Source organism: Aethalodelphis obliquidens, unplaced genomic scaffold (genome assembly GCF_003676395.1).
Source record: "Aethalodelphis obliquidens isolate GAN/ISIS:26980383/991018 unplaced genomic scaffold, ASM367639v1 scaffold31, whole genome shotgun sequence".
NCBI lineage: Eukaryota > Metazoa > Chordata > Mammalia > Artiodactyla > Delphinidae > Aethalodelphis > Aethalodelphis obliquidens.
Genome location: NW_020837975.1, coordinates 8,137,443 through 8,156,767, shown reverse-complemented (window position 1 = coordinate 8,156,767; position 19,325 = coordinate 8,137,443). Strand labels below are relative to the sequence as shown.

General features: G+C 38.3%; 1 protein-coding gene across 3 annotated transcripts in view; it reads left to right on the top strand.

Moving 5' to 3' along the window:
• SRPK1 (SRSF protein kinase 1) overlaps positions 1 to 19,325 on the top strand; it is an 82,156-nt gene that overhangs the window by 48,988 nt on the left and 13,843 nt on the right. For all 3 annotated transcript variants that reach the window (XM_027126740.1, XM_027126739.1, XM_027126738.1), the window contains 6 exons: positions 7,744 to 7,850; positions 8,828 to 8,993; positions 10,338 to 10,363; positions 10,791 to 11,004; positions 11,393 to 11,812; positions 12,563 to 12,663. In XM_027126740.1, the coding sequence (XP_026982541.1) occupies positions 7,744 to 7,850; positions 8,828 to 8,993; positions 10,338 to 10,363; positions 10,791 to 11,004; positions 11,393 to 11,812; positions 12,563 to 12,663 (1,034 nt within the window). The remainder of the gene's footprint in view (positions 1 to 7,743; positions 7,851 to 8,827; positions 8,994 to 10,337; positions 10,364 to 10,790; positions 11,005 to 11,392; positions 11,813 to 12,562; positions 12,664 to 19,325) is intronic.

Here is a 19,325-nt window from a genome sequence, read left to right as displayed (position 1 = left end):
TTTAGAATGTATCTCCAAAAGACAAAGACTTAAAATATAACCCCAACACAGTTATTATTCCTAAAAAGTTGAAAATATAACCCCAACACAGTTATTATTCCTAAAAAATTGGGGATCAGTTTCTTAAGTCCTTTTTTCTAGTCAGTGTTTCAGTCTCTCCAAATGTCTCATACTTTTTTTTTCTTTTAGTTTTTTTATTCTTAATTTCAGTCAGGAGCCACAAGGTTTTTGACAGTTCCTTTATGATTTGGCACATCAGAATGTTCCAGGCTCATTTTGTGCATTTCCTGTCCCAAACCTGGGGTCAACCATTTCTTTAAAAAGCCCTAATTCCTATGAGTGGGAAATGGGGAACACAATCGAGGCACTAGGTATACACTTTGCTACTGGGTTAATTATTGCCATCACTTTTATGATTTCTTGATCCATTGCAAAGAGCAAATACCTTCATTCCTTTCCCCCGCTTCCTTTTTTTGGGTCACTTGAAGTTGCCCCTTACTTTTGTGGGTGGGTGGGTTTATTTGTTCATTTGTATTATTTTTTCTTTGTGTATTTGATTTTGGATAGTTTCTATTGCTATACCTTTGAGTTCACTAATCTCATTCTGCAGTGCTTAATCTGCCATTTATCCCATCCAGGGTATTTTTCTGCTTTTCATCTCAGAAGTTCAATTTGGGTTCTCTTTTTTTTTCTTCCAGTCTTATTGAGGTACAATTGACATACAGCAGTGTATAAGGAATACAGCATAATGAATTAACTTACATACATCATTAAATGATTATCACACAATAATTCATCTCATAAAATAACAAAATTAAATAGAAAAAAATATATTTTTCTTTGTGGTGAGAACTCTTAGACTTTACTCCCAATAACTTACATATATAACGTATAGCATTGTTAATTATATTTATTGTATTGTACATTATATCCCTAGTACTTATAACTGGAAATTTATACCTTTTGACTGCCTTCATCCAGTTTCCCCTCCCCTAACCACCACCTCTGGTAACCACAGATTTGATCTTTTTCTTTTGAGTTTGTTTGTTTATTTTTGAAGTATAATTGACCTATAACACTACGTTAGTTCTGGTGCACGATGTGGTGATTTGATATTTCTGTACATTTCAAAATGATCACTGTGATAAGTCTACTTAGTTTATATTACTATACAAAGATATTACATAGTTAATGACTATATTCCCCACACTGTACATTTCACACCCATGACTCACCTATTTTGCAACTGGAGTTTTGTACTACTTAATCTCTCTCACCTATTTCTTTCCTCCTCCCACCTTTCTCCCCTCTGGCAACCACCTGTTTGTTCTCTGTATCTTTCTGTTATGTTTGTTCATTTGTTTTGTCTTTTATATTCCGCATTATTAAGTGAAATCGTACAGTTTTGTCTTTCTCTGTCTCACTCATCTCAACCATCCATGTCACAAATGGCGAGGTTTCATTCTTTTTTATGGCTGAGTCACATTCCATTAATATATATACACCACATCATCTTTGCATCTCTTTTTTTCTATATATATCTTCTGTATCTCTTTTCAACATATGGAATACTGCTATAACTGTTTAATTTCCTTGTCTGCTAATTCTGACGTCTGGGTCAGTTCTGGGTCAATTTCAAATGATTGATTTATTACTGTATCTAATTTTCAGATAAATTTTCCTTCACCTTTGTTGCCTGGTAGTCTTTGATTGAGACACTGAGTTTTACCTTGTTGGCTGCTGGATATGTTGTATAGCTATAAATCTTGAGCTTTGTTCTGGGATGCAGTTGTTACTTGGAAGCAGTTTGACCCTTTTCAGATTTTACTTTTATCATTTGTTAGATGGCTCCAGAGCAGTGTTCAGTCTAGGGCTAATCATTCCTTCTACTGAGGCAAGGTCTTCTGAATAATCTACCCAATGCCCCAGGACTATGAATTTTTCTAGTTTTTTTTCTTAATTGAGATATAATTGACATATAACATTGTATTAGTTTTGGGTGTACAACATAATGATTTGATAGCTGTGTACATTGCAAAATGATTACCATAGTAAGTTTAGTTAACATCCATCACCACATACTTAGTTTTTTTCTTGTGATGAGAACTTTAAGATTTACTGTCTTAGCAACTCTCAAATACACAATATACTATTATTAACAATAGTCACCATGCTGTACATTACACACCCAGGACTTACTCATCTTTTTTTTTTTTTTTAAATAAATTCATTTATTTATTGTTTCTTGGCTGTGTTGGGTCTTTGTTGCTACGCGCGGGCTTTCTCTAGTTGTGGCGAGGTGGGGCTACTCTTCCTTGTGGTGCACGGGCTTCTCCTTGCGGTGGCTTCTCTTACTGGGGAGCACGGGATTTAGGCGCACGGGCTTCAGTAGTTGTGGCGTGTGGGCTCAGTAGTTGTGGCTCACGGGCTCCAGAGCACAGGCTCAGTAGTTGTGGCGCACGGGCTTAGTTGCTCCGCAGCATGTGGGATCTTCCTGGATCAGGGCTCGAACCCGTGCCCCCTGCATTGGCAGGCGGATTCTTAACCACTGTGCCCCCAGAGAAGTCCCAGACTTATTCATCTTATGACTGGAAGTTTGTACCTTTTGACCACCGTCACCCATTTCCCCCACCCCCCACCTTTGGCAACCACTAGTCTGTTTTCTGTATCTATGAGTTTGTTGTTTTGTTTTGTTTTTAGATTACACATATAAGTGAGATCATATAGTATTTGTCTTTCTGTTTTATTTCACTTAGCATAACATCCTCTAGGTCCATCCATGTTATCACAAATGGCAAGATTTCCTTCCTCATATGGCTAAATAATATTCCATTGTGTATGTAGACCATATTTTCTTTATCCATTCATCCATCAGTGGACACTAGGGTTGCTTCCATGTCTTGGCTATTGTAAATAATGCTGCAGTGAACATGGGGGTGCACATCTTTTTAAGTTAGTGATTTTGTTTTCTTCGGATAAATACCCAAAAGTGGAATTGCTGGAATGTATGGTAATTCTCTTTTTAGTTTTTTTGAGGAACCTCCGTACTGTTTTCCATAGTGGCTGTACCAGTTTACATTCCCCCCCAACAGTGCACAAGGGCTCCTTTTTCTCCACATTCTCACCAACACTTGTTATCGCTTGTCTTTTTTATAATAGCCATTCTAACAGCTGTGAGGTGGTATCTCATTGTGGTTTTGATTTGCATTTCCCTGGTGATTAGTGATGTTGAACACTTTTTCATGTACCTGTTGGCCATCTGTATGTCTTGTCTGGAAAAATATGTGTTCAGATTCTTGGTTCATTTTTTAATCAGATTTGTTTTTTTTCCCCTATTGAGTTATATGTGTTCTTTATATATTTTTGATATTAACCCCTTATCAGATCTTTGATTTGCAAATATTTTTTCCCATTCCATAGGTTGCCTTTTCGTTTTCATTTTGTTTCCTTTACTCTGCAGAAGATTTTTAGTTTGATGTAGTCCACTTCTTCATTTTTGCTTTTGTTGACTTTGTTTTTGGTGTCAGATCCAAAATATTGCCAAGACCAATGTCAAGGAGCTTACAACCTGTGTTTTCTTCTAGGAGTTTTATGGTGTCAGGTCTTATGTTCAAGTCTTTAATCCATTTTGAGTTGATTCTGGGGTCTAGTGTAAGATAATGGTCCAGTTTCATTCTTTTGCATGTAGCTGTTCAGGTTTCCCCCCATGATTTATTATTATTTTTATTTACATCTTTATTGGAGTATAATTGCTTTACAATGGTGTGTTAGTTTCTGCTTTATAACAAAGTGAATCAGTTATACATATACATATGTTCCCATATCTCTTCCCTCTTGCGTCTCCATCCCTCCCACCCTCCCTATCCCACCCCTCTAGGTGGTCACAAAGCACCGAGCTGATCTCCCTGTGCTATGCGGCTGCTTCCCACTAGCTATCTATTTTACGTTTGGTAGTGTATATATGTCCATGCCACTCTCTCGCTTTGTCACAGCTTACCCTTCCCCCTCCCTATGTACTCAAGTCCATTGTCTAGTAGGTCTGTGTCTTTATTCTTGTTTTACCCCTAGGTTCTTCATGACATTTTTTTTTTCTTAAATTCCATATATATGTGTTAGCATACGGTATTTGTCTTTCTCTTTCTGACTTACTTCACTCTGTATGACAGACTCTAGATCCATCCACCTGACTACAAATAACTCAAATTCGTTTCTTTTTATGGCTGAGTAATATTCCATTGTATATATGTGCCACATCTTCTTTATCCATTCATCCGATGATGGACACTTAGGTTGTTTCCATCTCCGGGCTATTGTAAATAGAGCTGCAATGAACATTTTGGTACATGACTCTTTTTGAATTATGGTTTTCACAGCCCAATCCAAAAATGGGCAGAAGCCCTAAATAAATATTTCTCCAAAGAAGATATACAGACTGCCAACAAATACATGAAAGAATGCTCAAAATCATTAATCATTAGAGAAATGCAAATCAAAACTACAGTGAGATATCATCTCACACCAGTCAGAATGGCCGTCATCAAAAAATCTAGAAACAATAAATGCTGGACAGGGTGTGGAGAAAAGGGAACACTCTTGCACTGCTGGTGGGAATGTGAATTGGTACAGCCACTATGGAGAACAGTATGGAGGTTCCTTAAAAAACTACAAATAGAACTACCATATGACCCAGCAATCCCACTACTGGGCATATACCCTGAGAAAACCATAATTCAAAAAGAGTCATGTACCCCCATGATTTATTGAAATTACTGTCCCCATTGTAAGTTCTTGGCTCCTTTGTTATAAATTAATTGACCATATATGTGTGGATTTATTTCTGGCCTATGACTATAACTGAATTTTTCTAGTCCTTTTGATGAGAGCAGATACTGTTGGAGCTCTGTGAGAATGCTGGGCACTATTCCCTCTAATCCTTTCAGATGATTTTTTTCCCCTCTAGTAGTTTCCTCATATACCTATGCTGATTACTACTCTACTGAATACTTGAGGGGGATCCCTTTTTAGATCTCCAGGGTACTCTTTCTCTGCAGCTCTCTCCTCACTAGTATTGTTCTGTGAACCATAGCTGCTGCCTTGATCTCCCAGGACTCTCAGCTCTGTCTGTTTAGCTCAAGGGGTTTGCTTGGAGAGTCTCAAGACAGTAAGAAGACAGTGATCTCTCAGGGAGATCTTCTTTGTCCAGGGTCTTTAAATCTGTTGTTTTATGTATTTTGTCTGATTTTGTTGTTGTCGCTTAAAGCAAGAGGGTTAAGCCAGTCCCTGTTACTCCATCTTGACTGCAGCAGAAGTTCCTAGATGTATGTTTAACTCTAAGAAATTACCAACCAGTTTTCCAAAGTAGTTGTACCATTTTATACTTCTGTTAGCATAATATGGGAGTTCTAATTGCTCCATATGCTCATCTACATTTGGTCATGTTAGTCTTTTTATTTTAGTTATTCTGTTGAGTTTGAAATAGTATCACCCTGTAATTTTGATTTGTATTTTCTGAGGTAGTCATGTCCCGTTTTTAATCTTCTTTAATTAAGAACGGTTCCTGGGCTTCCCTGGTGGCGCAGTGGTTGAGAGTCCGCCTGCTGATGCAGGGGACATGGGTTCGTGCCCCGGTCTGGGAAGATCCCATATGCCGTGAGCGGCTAGGCCCGTGAGCCGTGGCCGCTGAACCTGCCCGTCTGGAGCCTGTGCTCCGCAACGGGAGAGGCCACAACAGTGAGAGGCCCGCATACCGCAAAAAAAAAAAGAACGGTTCCTTTCATAGCATTCACTCACCCCCCACCCACCCCCACCCCCCACCGGCCAGAGAATCCAGGCCAGTTGTATTGTTCCTTAATTTGGATTTGTCTGATTATTTCCTCATGATTGAGTTCATTAATCATTTTTGTCAAGTATACTACATGGATGATGTTTTATTTTTCTCAGTGTATCACATCAGAGGGCACATAATGTGAATTTGTGCTTATCATTGGTGATGATATGTTTGATTACATGGTTAAGGCAGTGTCTGCTCGATTTCCCTGTTTAAAAGTATCTTTTTCCTTTTATAATTAATAAGCAACCTATGGGGTGATAGTGTGACACTGTGAGAATTCTTTTTCCCCTAGCAATCTTCACTTAGTAGTTTTAGTATTCATTGGTTCTTATCTGAATCAGTTCAGTTATTACTATAATGATGATAAAATGGTAATTTTTTATTTCTGTCATACTTTATATATTTATTAGTTGACTTTTTCTCTGAAGAAGACATTTTCCTCCCCCGAACACACACTTACTTTAGTATCCCATTTGGATTCATTCTGTTTTTAATTTATAAGCTAATTCATAACTTCACTCTTTAAAATGTCAACTTTGGCCAGTGGCTTCTTTTTTAAAAAAATAGATTTATTTTATTTATTTATTGGTTGCGTTGGGTCTTCGTTGCTGTGCACAGGCTTTCTCTAGTTGCGGCAAGCGGGGGCTACTCTTCGTTGAGGTGCGGTGGCTTCTCTTGTTGTGGAGCACGGGCTCTAGGAGCACAGGCTTAGTAGTTGTGGTGCACGGGCCCAGATGCTCTGTGGCATGTGGGATCTTTCCGGACCAGGGCTCGAACCCATGTCCCCTGCATTGGCAGGCGGATTCTTAACCAGCCAGTGGCTTCTTCAAGCTGGTTGCTGTTTCCTCCTGATGTGTTCCCTTACTGTTGGCACAGCAAGGTATTCCAGGTTTTCCCTGGATTTGGCCATTTCTTTAAGGAGTACAGGTTTTCCTTTAGCGGAGAATCTTATTTAAAACAAAAGTCTGGGGCTTCCCTGGTGGCGCAGTGGTTGAGAGTCCGCCTGCCGATGCAGGGGACAGGGGTTCATGCCCCGGTCCGGGAAGATCCCACATGCCGCAGAGCAGCTGGGCCCGTGAGCCATGGCCGCTGAGCCTGCGCGTCTGGAACCTGTGCTCCGCAACAGGAGAGGCCACAGCAGTGAGAGGCCTGCGTACCGCAAAACAAAAACAAAAACAAAAAAACAAAAGTCTGAGCACTAGATCATTATTACATATGTATGTCTTGACTTTCCAATTTATGTAGAAGCTTCTAGAGGTCGAAAATACCAACATCTTCAGACTAAAATCCCTGCAGTGCCCTAGCCCTGGCACTACCATGCCCAAAGAGTATTCCTGTTATGAGGCGTGATTAGGGTGTTCATACATAAGAGAACACATGGTGGCAGTAGAATCAAGATTAGTGTTGTAAAGTAAAGAGCATAAAGCAAGTCAGTTTCCTATTTTTTTTAAATGTTGACATTTACATTTTTTATCTCGTTTTGGTACATTGTCTTCTTTCGCTAAAGCCAAATTTATTTTTCCTTGCTTTGATACTATGAGAGTAGGCGTTGTTACCCTGGACGTTAGTTTCGACATCAGGGAAGAGACTAATCAACACCGTAAGCCTAGTGCTTTCACTAACTTTATGTATATGTTTCACTTTTATTTTTATCACTGAGTGTTTTAATGTGCATAGTTTTATTAATAAACCAGCACCCCAGAGTTTTCCATATTTTGGGTATTTTCTGTGACTAAAGCATTAATTAACCTTTAGAATGTCAGAATATTGACAGCTACATTTTTTTTTTTAGTCAAGCTCTATAATTCTTTATACTGAAAGAATACAATAATAATTTCATTGAGGTGGAACACAGCTTGTCTTGCCCCCTTTCTTCTCTTCTGTCACCCTTTTCCTCCTTAACAAACTCCTAGATATCTGCATGGTGTTTGAAGTTTTGGGGCATCATCTGCTCAAGTGGATCATCAAGTCCAATTATCAAGGGCTTCCTTTGCCTTGTGTCAAAAAAATTATTCAGCAAGTATGTATTTTAATATTTTCTATGTGGTGGGTTTTTTTTAAGGTTATACTCCATTTATAGTTATTATAAAATATTGGCTTATATTCCTTGCGTTGTGCAGTATATCCTTGTAGCTTATTTATTTTATACATAATAGTTTGTATGTGGTAATTTTTTTAGATTCTTAAAGTGTCAGGAGTTTCCTATTTCCAATAGAATTTTTATTTTTAAAGCTAGGTTTTTTTAATTGCTGAAATTATTTATTCAGCCCCTATTTATTGTGCTTATTCTGTTTTTAAATGTTTTAGTGTAATCATTTTCCCCCAGGTTCATCTTCTGTAATAATTATTAGATGGGGAGCTGAGTGTAATGCCTGATTTTAGAAATTTGGAGCCCTTATCTAGAAGTTCTGGTTGCAAAAATTGATTATATATTAATAGAAAATTGTCAGATTATTACCGTCTCTTTATATAACATTATTCATGAGCATTTTCTCATATTCTAAACAGCTTTCAATATATAGTGAAGAAGTTTGTCATCAGGAAAGTGGTAATACTTCAGAGGGCAAACAGTTTGTTTAGATAATGTGTTTTGTTGGACAGAGCTCCAAACTGGAAAGCAAGAGACCTCAGTTTTTCATCAACAAGGAAATTTGAATTTAAAGATACCTAAATCTCTTTCATGACCTACATTTCAGTAGTTAAAGGACAATGTCAACTGTTTATTCTTCGTCTCTGTAATGTATCAATAAATATCTCCAAATAGAATTAGCTTTGTAAAACTTGGAAGAACTTTTTATTGTAAATAAACTCTTGCCTTTGTTCATAGTTTACAATTAATCTTTCTGGGGAAGTTTGTTGTGCTTTAAAAAAAATGCTTTCTTTGTAGAAAACTACCATATCATTTTTATTTTTTCAAAATGTTGCATTGTGATTTTTTCCTTCTCCAGAAAGACTTGTATTTTGTGTTTGCAAGTCTACTGCTCTATTCCCATTCAGGTGTTACAGGGTCTGGATTATTTACACACCAAGTGCCGTATCATCCACACTGACATTAAACCAGAAAACATCTTGTTGTCAGTGAATGAACAGTACATCCGGAGGCTGGCTGCAGAAGCAACAGAATGGCAGCGATCTGGAGCTCCTCCACCTTCTGGATCTGCAGGTATATTTTCTTTGGGGACTTCACTTTCATTAGAAGTTAAGAGAAGTTCTTGTTTTTATTCTATTACCTGACAGTTAAGTAAAAGTAAAGCACCACTAATTCATTTAACAGTAAGATACAATAAGTACTTACATAAGAAGTAGTTCCAGCCTTCAAAGGACTTTTTATACTCAGTATTATTCCCATAGGAGAAGAAGACTGTGCCTTTTAGGTCCAGATATGTTGTGTATTGTAAAAGCTGATTCATGTTGTTGTTAAAATGTTTTCTCTTGTGATTTGATGGTCTTTTTTGATGTTCATACATGCTCACCTATGTGAATCAGTGATCCCTGTGCAGGGGCAAGATAACATCGCTAGTAAGAGCTTGGGTTTAAGCACTGGAGTGGACATACCTATTTTGACTCCTTGCTTCATTCATTTAATGACCTTGGGCACATGACTTGACTTCTTTTTTCTCATGCAGGAGTTACTCGGATTAAATTTCATGTTAAAGCAGTTAGTAGTATGCCACACAGTATTATGCGTTAAATAAATGGTGGCTACTATGATTATGATGATTTTTTTCCATTTGTGGTACAGATTTTAATTTTAGTAGTTTAATTATATTTGAGGAACTCTCTTGATCCTCAAGTTGAAATATCAATTATCCAGAGACTTCCTTTGAAAAAGAAGACCTACAAAGGGGGCAAGGGGCAGTTTTTCAATGGGAATAGTTTCATTTTTGCACAATGAAAAAGTTCTAGAAATGTTACACTGTGTGAAATTAACACTACTGAACTGTATGCTTAAGGATGGTTAAGAGGGAAATTGTATATTACAAGTTTCTTAACACAATTTAAAAAAAAAATTTTTTTTTTTTTTAAGGAAGACTGAAGATTCTACCTCCCACCTAAGCTAAACTAATATCCATAACATGCTATGTAATAAATTACTGTAGCTTTTGATGCCACTCTCCTTTTAAAACTGACAAGTGTCACAGGGAAGAATTAGTCCTGGGTGGGGATGAGAGGGTTGTTGCCTATCCTTTTCTGTTTTAAGCAGTACATGGGAATGAGTTTTTAGCAGCATTAATGATGTAAATCAGAAAGGAGGACTTGGTTCTTTGCATATATTGATGCTATCTGGAGAAGAATTTATTAAAATTTATTTTAAGTTTGTTGACTTTTGTATGCATTGTTTGTTCTTTTAAAAAAAATAATGTTGCTTCTACCAAAATTGCTTAAAAACAGTAGTTCTCTCTACAATATAAACTGTACAAGAAAGACTTTTCATTCTGGTAGGGTGTCTTAGTTTATATTGCCTGCTGAATGCAAGGATTCTTACTTGGTTTTCTTTTCTTTTCAGTCAGTACTGCACCCCAGCCTAAACCAGTAAGTATAAGGTGTTTCTATATTTAATTCTGATCTATGGGCAATGGGCAGGGATTCTTCTGTTATGGATCACAGTTTATTTAGAGTTTGGAAACCAGAAAAAAAATATATTCCTGCACTTCTATAATTTTCTCCAATAAATTCCTGTGCATCTTCAGCAAGTTTGTACTGGTGAGGTTTCCATAAATTTGAGCATGAGAGTGGACCAGCCCCACAGACTGTTCAGAGGACCAAGATTTGTTGTTAATTTTGTTTTAATTTGGTTTCTTGAGAGTATCTGCATTTTTTAAATTAATGAAAAGCTTAAGTGCTATGTTAGGACAAGAGTGGAATTTAACTAGGAAGTAATTAAAATTAACAGTTATCTCCAACTGGGGATAATGGATTAGCCACCTGAAGGCTTTATCTGTTTGTAATCTCCGCCCAGGCTGACAAAATGTCAAAGAATAAGAAGAAGAAATTGAAGAAGAAGCAGAAGCGCCAGGCAGAATTACTAGAGAAGCGAATGCAGGAAATTGAGGAAATGGAGAAAGAGTCGGGCCCTGGACAAAAAAGACCAAACAAGCAAGAAGAATCAGAGAGTCCTGTTGAAAGACCCTTGAAAGAGAACCCACCTAATAAAATGACCCAAGAAAAACTTGGTATAAATAGAGCATCACAAAAATTACTTTATAGCAAACTTTAACATTAATTTATCATTGTTTTATAATATAGTGGTTTCATGCATATACAACATCTCTGGGGGTGTCGTTATACAGTAAGAATACAGAATTTGTCATAAATGTTAGGTAGGTAATATTCAAATGTAATTTCTAACTTTTCTCAGGATATGCAACGTAGACCTCATTTAGCAATTGGGTAAGAATAAGAAGATCTTTGTCCTTTCATAAATAGATTTTAGATGTGCAGTCATGTTTTTATGTCACCCTGTATAAGTTCTAGAAAACGTTTTAATCTTGTGGAGAGATTTTTTTTGTGTTCTTTCACGCATATGCATACACGTACATCCTTTTTGTCTTTGTTCCTTAGAAGAGTCAAGTACCATTCACCAGGATCAAACACTTACGGAACATGGTGTAGAGGGTGGTGCAGCAGAAATAAATTGCAATGGAGTAATTGAAGTCGTTAATTATACTGAGAACAATAATAAAGAAACATTGAGGCTTAAAGAGGATCTACATAATGCTAATGGCTGTGATGTCCAAAATTTGAAGCAGGAACCTAGTTTTCTAAGTTCCCAAAATGGAGACAGCAGCACATCTCAAGAAACAGACTCCTGTACACCTGTAACCTCTGAGGTGTCAGATACCATGATGTGCCAGTCTTCATCAAATGTAGACCGGTCATTCAGTGCACAGGACATTAGCCAACTTCAAGAAAGCATTCGAGCAGAGATACCCTGTGAAGATGAGCAAGAGCAAGAACATAATGGACCACTAGACAACAAAGGTACTTCCCTAGTACTCCTTCCCTGCATAACATGTTCATGAATTTCTAATAAGTCAGACAGACAAAGACAAATAATGTATGTTATCACTTATCTGTGGAACCTAAAAAATAAAACAGATGAATTCAGCAAAACAGAAACAGACTCACAGATACAGAGAATGATAGGTGGTTACCAGTGTGGAGAGGGAGGAAGGGAAAGGAGGGGTGGGAGTAGGGGATTGAGAGGAACAAGCTACCATATATAATAAAATAGATAGGCTACAGGGATATATTGTACAGCACAGGGAAATATAGCATTACTTTTTGGTGACTTTAAATGGATTATAATCTATAAAAATTCTGAGTTGCTGTGTTTTATACCTGAAACTAATATGTTGTAAATCAGCTATACAATTTTTTTAAATTCACCACATAGAAAAAAATTTTTCATGAATTTCTAAACTAAAAGTACCATTGTTGTTATAAATATAGCTTTACAGCAGGTGTCCAAGTCACCTTCAATGTGTAAATGTGTAGCTCAGTTTGATTTTTATTGGTTAAACAGTGAGTATACAGCATTTTACTTGTTGCTGTGAAGGCAGAGGTTTTAATTCTGGGAAGTCAGGGTGTTGCTTTACTTGGTTTATTTTAGAAAATTTATTGTAGGTTGCCAGTTGGGGACCTGGGTGAATTACTTCGTAGAGTTTCATTAACCTTTGGTTATTTCTGTGTTCATTGAACAGTCTTATTGATGATACCTGTTGTCTATAGGAAAATCCACTGCTGGAAATTTTCTTGTTAATCCCCTTGAGCCAAAAAATGCAGAAAAGCTCCAAGTGAAGATTGCTGATCTTGGAAATGCCTGTTGGGTGGTAAGTGAAACTTGTCTCAGTCTTTTGAAGTGACTGGGGATAGATGAGAAGTTGGACTTAGTTGTGCTAAAAGAAGAAAACATCTGCAGTTCTATACCCAAATTGCCAGTTAACATTTTAGTGAACTTTTTTTTACTTTTTCTTTTAACCATTTACACGAGTAGAGAGAATGGTATGATCCTGCCCCTATTCCAGGTACCTGTCACCCAGATTCAGTAATGTCAACCCCTGGCCGGTTTTGTTTTATCTATATCCTCATTGACTTTCATACTCTCAGTACCCACGTTCATACTTTCCCCTATTTTTAAAATCAGCATCTAACTTATTAATTGTAACCTTTTAATTCATTTAATATATTTCGAACACTTTTGTCAACCAGAAATTTACATCAAATTCAGTTGGTAATGTGATATTTGCCAGTATACTATAACCTTTACATACTCTTGACAGTTCTTTGTGATGAACATCTTTGCTCATGAGTCTTTTGAAGTTGACCTTAGGATGTACTAGACATGAAATTACTAAGTCAGAAGTTGGGTACTTTTTTTAAAGGAGGTTTTTGACATATAGTGTCATATTAATACTGTTGTTTACCTAGTTAAGAATGCTTTTTGTGGTTTTTTTGTTTGTTTGTTTGTTTTGCGGTACGCGGGCCTCTCACTGTTGTGGCCTCTCCCATTGTGAAGCACAGGCTCCGGACGTGCAGGCTCAGCGGCCATGGCTCACGGGCCCAGCCGCTCCGCAGCATGTGGGATCCTCCCGGACCGGGGCACGAACCCGTGTCCCCTGCATCGGCAGGCAGACTCTCAACCACTGCACCACCAGGGAAGCCCTTTTGTGTTATTTTTAATGAATATCTTTTAAAAATCTACAATAGAATGATTTGCACATAAATGATACCATTCAAAGAGCTGTATGCTTTGTAAACAGGGATATTGGAGACAGTTTGAGGCAAAATCCACTTTAATAGGTCTTAGGTTTACTTTTGTACTTCAAATTCCCTATTCCACATGACATCCTATATCTAGTGGTTCATAACCTAGAAGGATCTCACTTTCAATATCGATTCTAGAATATTGTGATAACTTTGTGGAAAAACTGAAGTCAGTGCTTAGCACTGACTGATAGAAATGTAGAAAAGCTTTTCAAGGAATTAGAATTATTTCACCACGCCACCAGACAGTCCAGGCCACCATATATTTTCACCTGGGTGAGTTACATTAGCCTCCTCACTTCTCTCTTCTGTTGTCCTTCCCTCTTACTGACTGTTCTCAACATAGCTCTCAGAGTGATCCTTTTAAATGCAAGTCACGTCAGATATTCTTAAAACCTTGTGGTGGCTTCCTTCAGAATGAGTGCCAAAGTCCCTACCATGGCCCACACACCACCAAGCAAAAAACACTTATTATTTCTTCTGCCTGGAATTCTCTTCCCAAGATAATGTGTATAATTCACTCCTTCATTTTCTTCAAGTTCCTATTGAGATGTCATCTTACCCAGGGAGATCTTCCCCTGAACACCTAACATACAGTAATTAGCAAACCACCACTCTTTACACCCATTTTCTTTTTCTTCCTCTCCTCCCTCAATTCTTTTTTCTCCACAACACTTAACCCAATCTGATACTAGATATTTGTTTGTTTAATATCCCTCTCGCTATAATGTATGTCCCATCACAGCAGAGATTTTTTTCATTCACTGCTGTATCTATGGTACTTAGATCAGTGCCTGATATATAGGAGGTGCTCATTAAATATTCAAGTAAAACAATTACAGAGGAAAATATTGCCTCTGTAACAAATATCACATGGTATAAACTTCAAACGTTTGTCAGTTTTCTGCTCACATCATGTTTCAACCTCCTTTGCCTTTGTGTTTGGAACACCTTCCTTCATGCCTGCGTATGCATTTGGCATACTCTGCTTTATTTGGGTGCAGTCTTTCCTGTCATTTTTACTACAACAGAATTAATCTCTCTCTCTTCAACTATTATATACATTTTTTAATGGGTCTCTGTGCTAAAATGACTTTACATTCTTCTCATCCATTTATTCATTCAGCAAATATATTGGTACATATTCTGACCTGGGCACTAGGACAGTGGTGAACTGGACATGGGTGCCTTGTCCTGCTGGATCTTGGTCTAATCTCACATCTTGTTGGTCTCTTAAGCACAGCAGCATGTGGTATTTGGTAATGGAATTTTACATGATTTTCAAAGAGTTTGATTTTTTCAAATATTATACTTTTGCTCATCAGTTATGCACATGCATATATAGTTTAGGGACACTTACATAGATTTTGATTCAAAAGTCTGTCCCCCCTCCCTTTGCCAATTTGTCACTCCCCACGTGAGGGTATTTACCTTCACATTGCTAATAAATAAATTGGGTATATTGCTTCCAATTCTTTTTTTCAGTTTTAGGTATTTCTGCCTTTTCGAAAGTAGGACTTATCTACCACTACAACCATCCCCTATCTTGTCAATTTAATATGACTTGGCTAAATGACTCCATGTTTACATTATTAGGACTCTAACGCTGTCTTCAGCTGAACTAAGTATATATTGTGGTATGATTCCTTTTCCCTTTCTGCCTAACACTGTGTTTCATTTGCTTAGTTGTCTTTGTATTACTTATCACTTAATTCCACCCCACACTTTGATCCAGTGCTATGATTACACTTTAATACACATGGATACCTTGGGTATTGTTTCAACTTTTTCTTCCTAAAGAGCTCTATCCTGGAACCTGTGCTCTGCTAATTTGTGTTCATCTCTTGGGTTGCCCTGTAGCTTGCTGCATCACTGACACTTGGGATTTCCTTTCATAAATGTCCTGGAGATTATTTTTATATCCCGTTTCCTGTCTCTCTGATCTTCTTTCTTGGTTTACTCCATCATGGTTTTTGTTTGTTTGTTGTTTGTTTGCTTGTTTTAATATCTTTATTGGAATATAATTGCTTTACAATGGTGTATTAGTTTCTGCTTTATATCAAAGTGAATCAGCTATACCTATACATATATCCCCATATCTCCTCCCTCTTGCATCTCCTACCCTCCCTATTTTGTTTGTTTGTTTGAAGTATATACAACTTCTAGTAGCTTCCTCAGAAAGGGTGTGTGTGATTGAGGGAGTGGGCATGCTTGTATGTCTAATAATGTCTTTATTCTGTTTTTACACTCAGTTGGCTGCATGTAAAATTCTAGGTTGAAAATCATTTTCCCTCAGAATGTTTGTCATTGCTCCATTGTTTTCTAGTTTCCTGTCTTATTGCTGCTAAAAGACCAAAGTCATTCTGATTCTTGGACCTTTGTATGAAGCCTTTTCCCCTGTGAAAGTCTGCAGGATCATTTCACAGCGATGTGCCTCATGAGGTCTGTTTTCATCGATTAGCTAAGGGACCCAGGGTGCACTTTCAGTATTGAAACTCTGGTTCTTTGGTTTTGATTCTTTCTTGATTTTTTTTCTCTTTTTTAATTCTCTAGCTCTGACATCTCATTATTCAAATGTTAGATTTATGCAGGTTCTCTCATTTTCTTTCTCTCCTATTTTCTAGATTTTTCTTTTTGCTTATTTTCTGGGAGATTTCTCAGCTTGTTCTTTTAAGCCTTATTTTTTCTTATTTCTCCTATTATATCCTTACTTTCCAAGAGTTCTTTGGTTCCCTGATTATCTCTGAGAGGATATTGATTATTTTTTCATTTTTGACATTTTCTTCTTCTTTTTTTTTTTAAATATTCATTTTATCAACCTGTAATTCACAAGTGTCTGATTTTTTTTTTTTTGTCTGAATTGGGTCTTCGTTGCTGCATGCAGGCTTTGTCTAGTTGCGGTGAACAGGGGCTACTCTTTGTTGTGGTGCGGTGGCTTCTCTTGTTGCAGAGCACAGGCTCTAGGCGTGTGGGCTTCAGTAGTTGAGGCACGTAGGCTCAGTAGTTGTGGCTCACGGGCTCTAGAGCACAGGCTCGGTAGTTGTGGCGCACAGGCTTAGTTGCTCCACGGCATGTGGGATATTCCCAGACCAGGGATTGAACCCATGTCACCTGCATCGGCAAGTGGATACTTAACCACTGCGCCACCAGGGAAGTCCTCTACTTCTTTACATAGTGTCTCTTGCCTTCTTTGTTCAGGATCATTAAACAAAAAACTGACCATATGAATGGAGTGCCAGAAAGCTGTTTGGAAGCTTTGTGCCTGGGTGGTTCTTGTTGACTGTCATTCACTATAAAATGATTTGTCTGAGCTATTTCATTTCATCCTCAGATGTCAGGGTCTTGGATTGGTCATACTTCCTGCAGAAAATTTACAGTCTTCCTCAGATCTCTTACCTGGGGAGTGAATGCCTGGCTGCTAGTGTTTTGGAAACTGAGTTAAGCAAGAAAACTGGGGTTCAACATGCAATTTACATGTAGTCACTTAATTTCCCTGTTTTCAGGATAGTACTCTCCCCTCAACCATGCCGAGCATCCTCCAGAAACTGTCTTACCGACTCCAGAGAAACCCTCTAAGTGTCTGTCAGGCCAGGGAAAGGCTGTTATACTGCATCATGCCCTGTGTTCTGGAGCTCTCTTTCTTTAAAAGATATTCTAAAGCAGATTTCTGGAGTACCCTCCCCGCTACTTCCAGAGATACCTGATACCACCGAATCCTGAGCCTTGGGAGGAATACTGTGGAATACCTCACACTGCTTCTCCGCTTTCACCAGTGGCTTATTATTCAGCTTTCCTGGATCCATTAAGACACTTGCCAGTGATCTCTCTGCTTTCCAGCTTCTAAATAGTATTGCTCTGACTCCTTTGTCTTCTCTTTGTCAGTTTATGCTTTAAAAATTAACGCTGGGGGGCTTCCCTGGTGGCGCAGTGGTTGGGAGTCCGTCTGCCGATGCAGGGGACACGGGTTCGTGCCCCGGTCTGGGAGGATCCCGCGTGCCACGGAGCAGCTGGGACCGTGGGCCGTGGCCGCTGGGCCTGTGTGTCCGGAGCCTGTGCTCCGCGGTGGGAGAGGCCACAGCGGTGAGAGGCCCGCGTACTGCAAAAAAAAAAAAAAGAAAAAAAGAAAAAAATAACGCTGGGGCTTCCCTGGTGGCGCAGTGGTTGAGAGTTCGCCTGCCGATGCAGGGGACACGGGTTCGTGCCCTGGTCCGGGAAGATCCCACATGCCGTGGAGCGGCTGGGCCCGTGAGCCATGGCCACTGAGCCTGCGCGTCCGGAGCCTGTGCTCTGCAACGGGAGAGGCCACAACAGTGAGAGGTCCGCGTACCGCAAAAAAAAAAAAAAAAAAAAAAAATTAACGCTGGGTTTGCTACAAAAGTGGAGTTTCAGGAGTGAGTGGATGTGTATGTTTCCAATCCACCTTCTTTACTTTTGCTGATTCTTGACCTCATTTACAGTGTATTTGTAAGGCAGTAGTGAGGCATGATGAGTAAAGACAACTCCCTTGAACAGCATGTTCATTTTTCTAACTGTATCACCTGCAGTACATTTCCATTTCAAACTCAGTATCTGAACCCATTGTTTTCCTGTAAAACCACTTCCCTCTCTAAGTCTCTCCATCCGTGTTTTTGTTGACAGCCTCTACCAGAGTTCTTTTTGACTCTTCCTCCTTGTCTCCCACTTGAATTGAATTTTTAAATTGTGCTCATTCTTTCTGTGAATGTCCTTGGTTTTAACTCTTCCTTCCCTATTTCCACAGCCATTGTTCAGATGTTCATTACTAAGCCTAGATCTGGCCACAAACCAGAAGATTACTGGAATGGTGTTCTCAGAGGTCCTATCAGTCTTCTTACAGTACACTGTCCTGTTTACTAACGTGCAGTGGTGTTCTCTTGTCTGCCAAATGAAATTGAAACTCTTCAACCTAGCAGTTAGCTATGTTTGGCTTTAGCAAATGTCTTTCTGTGCCTTTATTTATGATGTTCCCTCCACCTGAAGTACTTTTTGCTCTTTTGCAAACTTAGTCCAGTACCCTGTGGAGCTCTGGTCAATGCTGGTTTTTCTACCTGAAGGTTTCTCTGCCTAATTTCTCCTGTTCACAAATGCTGTTCCTTGTTTTTTTGTTTGTTTGTTTTTTAAAATTTTAATAGGATTAGAAAATCATCTTTCACACTACATGTTTTAATATTTTCTGAATTTTGTTTCCTGTGTATGACTCATTTGAAGCTTCTTTTTTCTGTATTATTTTTTATTATGGAAAATTTCAAACCTATACAAAAGTAAAGAGTGGAATGATCTCCCCTGCTGTTATACTAGTGTCACCCAGCAATTATCAACTCATTGCCTGTTTTTCACCTATATCCCCACCCTGACACCCACTCGAGATCATTTTGAAGTATATCCCAGGCATCTTATTTTCATTTGTAAATATGGCTTTCTAAAAAATGATTCTTTTAGGTAACCATGACACCATTGTTAACACCTAAAAAGGTTGACAGTTAACTAATATCAAATATTCAGTCAGTTTTGCCAGTTATCTCATAAACATTCCTCTAATTTTGTTGGTTTAGAACAAGATCCAAATAAAATCCATGAATGCCAGACTGGGTACTGTGTCTCTTAAGTTGCTTTTATATAGAGGTTTTCCCTTTCTTTCCCATACATGTGTTAAAGAAACGTTTTGCTGATTGCATCCCCGTGGTGCTTAACATGGTCTCTGTTTCCCCAA